This window comes from Oncorhynchus mykiss, chromosome 22 (assembly GCF_013265735.2).
Source record: "Oncorhynchus mykiss isolate Arlee chromosome 22, USDA_OmykA_1.1, whole genome shotgun sequence".
NCBI classification, from domain to species: domain Eukaryota; kingdom Metazoa; phylum Chordata; class Actinopteri; order Salmoniformes; family Salmonidae; genus Oncorhynchus; species Oncorhynchus mykiss.
The window spans coordinates 31,533,002-31,539,234 of record NC_048586.1 but is presented as its reverse complement, the minus strand read 5'-3'; the positions used below and the strand labels follow the sequence as shown (position 1 = coordinate 31,539,234).

Sequence of the window (6,233 nt, the reverse complement as noted above, 5' to 3'; positions counted from 1 at the left end):
AAAAACCTCCTGCACGGTGTTGGGCTGTAAGCACAACCCCCACCTGTGGACGTCGGGCCCTCATACCACCCTCATGGAGTCTGTTTCTGACCGTTTGAGCAGACACATGCACATTTGTGGCCTGCTGGAGGTCATTTTGCAGGGCTCTGGCAGTGCTCCTCCTGCTCCTCCTTGCACAAAGCCGGAGGTAGCGGTCCTGCTGCTGGGTTGTTGCCCTCCTACGGCCTCCTCCACGTCTCCTGATGTACTGGCCTGTCTCCTGGTAGCGCCTCCATGCTCTGGACACTACGCTGACAGACACAGCAAACCTTCTTGCCACAGCTCGCATTGATGTGCCATCCTGGATGAGCTGCACTACCTGAGCCACTTGTGTGGGTTGTAGACTCCGTCTCATGCTACCACTAGAGTGAAAGCACCGCCAGCATTCAAAAGTGACCAAAACATCAGCCAGGAAGCAGAGGAACTGAGAAGTGGTCTGTGGTCACCACCTGCAGAACCACTCCTTTATTGGGGGTGTCTTGCTAATTGCCTATAATTTCCACCTGTTGTCTATTCCATTTACACAACAGCATGTTAAATTTATTGTCAATCAGTGTTGCTTCCTAAGTGGACAGTTTGATTTCACAGAAGTGTGATAGACTTGGAGTTACATTGTGTTGTTTAAGTGTTCCCTTTATTTTTTTGAGCAGTGTATATAGAGAGTTTCACAGTAGAACAAAGGAACTTCTTCTACATCACAGAACTTGAGAACTGAACAATATCCATGTTTTGGAGAATGTGTAAATGGTCGGTGGAGAATCCAGCTACAACCCGATCCATTTTGTTTCATGTTTGTGACCTCATGAAAGACAATACAGCCACATTACCATTACTCTGCTAATACAGGTGCCTCCATTATGAGGTTTGCGTCTAATTATTGTATAAAATAAATGAGTAAAGATGAAACTATTTGTGAAATGATGTAATGATGTTAATGTGAGAGAATTGTATTCCCTTTAACGTTTAACTCATTGGCCTACCCCCATGAGCACAGACATCATCTGGCTCATGGGACAGTCCTTTTCTACTGTTCCGAATAAAACCCCAACCTGAAGAAATCCTATTCAGACCATGCGTACCTCGGTCAGCTGAGGGGGCGAAGGTTTGAGTAGAGACCACAAAAACCTCAGTGTCCGCTAAGGTTACAATGGTTGTTGAATTCCTAACCATACCACGTGGAGCATTGGCTGCATGGGTGGAAATGGTTCAACTCTGAGACTATCGATCCCGACAGAATAAGAGCAAATCTTAGATACTAATTACTAGTCTGCAGCTAGAAATTATGTACCATGGGATGAGAAGACCAACAGCCGCCAAAACATCTAATCTATAAGAACATTTCTGAATGGTACTCTGAAGTATCCATTCTAACCACGAAAAACTTCAGGGAAGCAGAGAGACTCTTGGATGAACTTTCCAACAGAAGGACTGATGATTCCAACAGAGACCAAGGCGACACAATGGGCGTGAATATATATTGATTGCAATTATTCCCGAATGAGTGAGCGTTCATGTGCAAAGGATTAGCATTTAATATAATTATCAACTGTGTAGTGACTCTTTTGTAATTCCCGCCCTCCTCAGTCCACACCCTCTTCCCTTTGTCCACCAAGCCGTCATGTTGGCTGAGCCCACTAGGGAACATCCCCTATCATTTCCTTGTAACCATATCTACTGTTTGTTTGTGCATTTCTGTGATTATTTAGTTAGTTAGTAAATGAATGATTAAGACAATTGATGTATGGATGATTCATAGTAAAGGCTGGGTCCGTGCAGATAACCAACAATTTACGACGTTTGGAATGAGACTAACGTGAGCTAAAGAATAATTGATCAGATATTAAAATATCTGAAGTTATATAGTAGGAAAATTATAACTTTGTAATCTGAAGATTTTCCTTGGTGCCCCGACTTCCAAGTTAATTACATTTACATGATTAGTTTAATCACGTAATAATAATTACAGAGAATTGATTTGATAAAATAACAGTCTTCACTTTAATGATGCCAAAGACACGACATCACGTTTGTGTGGTAGGGGAGATCTGCATGACCCGACTCTGTTTCTTCCAACAGTGAGACAAACTGCCTGTGGTTTAAAGATTTTGCTCTTATGAAGTTTACCACTTTAGTGACTGTATCCACAACATGGCTCATTTTCAGAAAACATTTACAGAGCACCTCCTGATGAATAATGCAATGCAGGGAAAAAAATCTGATCTGGGTTCAACTCTTGATTCTTGATCTTGTATCCAGTTTTTTCCTGTCAAGTTTGGGCACCCATCAGTGGTCACACTGGATAACTTTTCAAAACTCAGTTCAAAACTCAGTCCCACACACTTATTAACCTCCTCCAATAAATCTTTCCCTGTGGTTGTGCTCTTCATTGACTGAACTGAAGCAAGCTCCTCTGTAGTCTGGGGTTATGCCTCGTAAGAATATCAACAACTGCACCATGTCACATCACTGCTCTCATCCAGGACCAAGGAGAAATAGGTGAACTCCTTTACCTTGTCTTTCAACTGTTGCTCCATATTCTCTGCGATGTCCTCAACACGCAGTGTCACTGTTCTTCTTGACAGGGAAACATTTTCAAACATCTCTTTCTTGTGGGGGCAAAGTATTGCTGCAGAGTCAATTAAACATTCTTTAATGAATTTGGCCTCTGCGAATGGCTTGCTATGTTTAGCATTTTTGTGGAACAGTCCGTAGCTAGCTCTCACAATTCCGTCATTTGCTGAATGCAGCTTTGTGAAAAGTCCTTGCTGCTTTTGCAACTGAGAAAGCAACTATTTTGATGCACTTGCCCTCTGCTCAGAAGACATGTTCCTATATTTCTCTGCATGCTTTGTCTGGAAGTGTCGGGGCAAGTTGTAGTCTTTCAAGACAGCGATGTTTTCTTTGCACACTAAGCACACAGCTTTCCCTGATACCTCAATAAAGAAATAGTTCAATGTCCACTCTTGTTGGAACACTTTTCTTAGAAAAACACATTTTTGCGCAATTTCTAGCTAGCTACTATTTGTAACTGTGATGTGTGTGCCAGCCTGTCAGTCACTGTCGGTCCTCGTGCAGTTGTTATTTACACGATCCTTCAAAATAAATGTCCCACAAGCGGTGGGAGTTAAATCATTACAAAAAGGCGAGTATTCATTGGGCTTTAAATTTGAACAACAAATATGTTCTTCAAAACTTTACTATCACAAATTCTTTATGTGATCTGAGCATGATTCCGCGGCCCGTATTGAATCAGGTCGCGGGCTGCATACGGCCCCCGGGCCAGCCTTTGCCCAGGCCTGGTCTAGAGTAAAATATGTGTATGTCAACAGATCAACAGAGAACACTATCGTGATCGTCCTATTCTTACGCTTGATGTCTAATATAGTGAGTGTGTACGGTGCAGACCCATCTAAAAGACCGAATTTTTTTTTTTTTTTTTTTTTTTTTTTTTTTTTTTACCTTTATTTAACTAGGCAAGTCAGTTAAGAACAAATTCTTATTTTCAATGACGGCCTAGGAACAGGGGCAGAACGACAGATTTGTACCTTGTCAGCTCGGGGGTTTTGAACTTGCAACCTTCCAGTTACTAGTCCAACGCTCTAACCACTAGGCTACTAGGCTATTGAAAATAGACAGATAAATAGACCATAAAGACTGAATGAAAATAGACAAAAACCACTTGGAGCATGAAGACCCCTATCTTTAATAAATAACAATAAAATGAATCAGAACAAATTTACAATAAAAAAACAAACAAATATAATGCCTGTTGAATCAGGAAGTGGCAGTGTTGTTGGGTAGCCTATCAAAATCAAGGGCTCTGAAGAGACTCCTCCCCATGCTCAAGGACTGGCTCAGGGCCTTCTCCTGCAAGCAACACCAGTTACCATGACAACACAGCGTCACTCAGCTGTAACCTTGACAACCCTCCACTCGGCAGCTATCTATTTCTTCGACACTTGGTCACAGATGGCTGTAACTGACAACACAATTATAGAAACAAGAAAAATACCACATAGCTATAGCTTACTGACAGGGCAACAGCATTGTTAAAAGGCATGACTGTTGGTTTCACTGTGCTATTGTGCTGTGTTGTATTGCATTGCATGTTGTTGTGTTGCGTTATGTTACGTTGCACTACATTATGTTGCATTGTTGTATTGTACATTCTATCGTATATTGTATCGTATATCATATCGTATATCGTATCATATCATATCGCTAGCTAGCATTCCTACCGTTCCATGGTAGGTGTTCAGGAGAGATGGAACCATGTGATGTTGTCTCTTTATCCTCAGACGGTGACAGAGGCCTGTGAGGACTGTGGTCCAGCTCTGAGTCCTCCTGGGAAGAGTTATTGGAGTTTGTGTTTGTGTTGTTCATCAGTTCAATGAAGGGCTCTGATTGAAGCTCCTGGCTGTGTCTCTCAGGGCTGGTGTGAGTCAACGTAACCTCTGTGTTCATCAGGGACTCCTCCTCTGGGTCAGAAGTCAACTCAGCTTGCTCTTTCCTCGCCAACTCTGAAGAAACGAGATAACACAAGCAACAGAAATGAACCTGTAATGTCATGTCATAGTCTTCTGACAATGGAAAGAACATAAAACACAAAGAAGGATAGGTATTCAGGTGACTGAAGAAGACAAAGAAAAAAAAGGAAGAAGAGCAACAACAACAACAACAACAACAACAACTATACCTTGTACAGAGAGCTCCTTCCATCTGTCTTTGTTGTGTTGGATGACCTCTGCCAGTGTGTGTCTGACCCGTTTCAGGTCAATGCCAGCCAGGCTATAGTCTGTAGTGAGCCCCTGGTCAACCCCCTGGCTGGACCCTCGACCACTGTGTCTCTGGACTGACTCCACCACCGTCACTGACCCACTACCTGTCAAACTGAACCAACAAGCAACTTACAACAGAAACTCTGTCAAATGATGTCCATGCCGTAAGTCAAAATGACAATGACACCAACTCTTTGTGTGGCTGTCCAAATATGGACATATTATATAGAACAGAAAACACTGCAGTAATACTTGGTTGCTTATTCCACAGCGTAGAACGATCATAGAGATAGAAGACAGATACATTCTGAGTGTGAGTGGTACTGGTGATACTGGTAGGCATTTTGAATACGTCAGAGATGCTAATCTGGGAAAAGTGAGCCGGGAAAACTGGGATTTTCCAGAGTTTATAATAATGGGAATGTGTCTCACCTTGACCTGCGGACACCAGTGTCGTGTGACTTTAAGGTATCCTCTATGAGAGGTGTAATGATCTTCTCTGTCGTGTCCACCAACACAGAGAATGTGGGTTCTACTATGAAGTCAATGAACCCTGGGAGACAGACAGAGAAACTGATGATTGTACTTTTCAGAGAAACAGGAGAAAAAACAGTGTGTGATGTTACAGCAAACGTAATTTATGATGACAGACAATGAAGATTCCCATGCCTTATCGTAGCAAGGGAAAAATATCTGATGATTTCTCAAATGTCCACATGGTGGCGCATTTGCGCTATGGCCTGTCTGAGTACACAAACCCTTGAGAGCTGTATGAAACAGCTCACAGGGGGGTCAATAACAGGATGTGATGCTCACCTATTTGTGACTGGGCAATCATGGTAGCTTTACGATCACACAGAGGGGAGAATGGCAGCCCTAACTCAACCTCCTTATCGCCCTGTAAGAAACAACAACAATACCAGCCTTTATAACCAAATCAATGCAGAATGGCAGGAGCGGCTCTACTGTATAATGTAACATGATTCACTACAATACCCATAATGCTGAATGTAACATATCCAGTTGATCCAAGTGAAGATATTCCTAAAGCTATTGGAATGGTATCCCATATCCTTAGCAATACAGGATACATACATAATACAGTGGTCAAGTTTCCCTCTCCCATGGTATCTGTCAGGGACTGTAGGGTAGGACGTTGTTGGTACTGTACCTGTCTGAAGAACTCCTCCATCAGGGCCTGTGTCCATCGGTAGTGCAGCTTCCAGGCCTTGGCTGGGTGGCTGATGTCAGCTGCATGCAGCATCAGAGATAGGGCTTTAGCCTTGTCTACTCTGTAGAAACAACAGTACATCATCTAACACAAATACATATACACTGATACACTAAGACAGACAGCCAGACAGCATCAGAGATACAGTAGGGCTTTAGCCTGGTCTACTCGGTCAATCAACCACA

General features: G+C 42.7%; 1 protein-coding gene across 3 annotated transcripts in view; it reads right to left on the bottom strand.

Moving 5' to 3' along the window:
* Nucleotides 1-3,713: 3,713 nt before the first annotated feature.
* pde1a (phosphodiesterase 1A, calmodulin-dependent) overlaps nucleotides 3,714-6,233 on the bottom strand; it is a 77,511-nt gene continuing 74,991 nt past the window's right edge. For all 3 annotated transcript variants that reach the window (XM_036959121.1, XM_036959123.1, XM_036959122.1), the window contains 5 exons: nucleotides 5,989-6,109; nucleotides 5,634-5,715; nucleotides 5,250-5,370; nucleotides 4,736-4,929; nucleotides 3,714-4,559 (listed from right to left, as the gene is read on the bottom strand). In XM_036959121.1, the coding sequence (XP_036815016.1) occupies nucleotides 4,261-4,559; nucleotides 4,736-4,929; nucleotides 5,250-5,370; nucleotides 5,634-5,715; nucleotides 5,989-6,109 (817 nt within the window). In that variant the 3' untranslated portion in view covers nucleotides 3,714-4,260. The remainder of the gene's footprint in view (nucleotides 4,560-4,735; nucleotides 4,930-5,249; nucleotides 5,371-5,633; nucleotides 5,716-5,988; nucleotides 6,110-6,233) is intronic.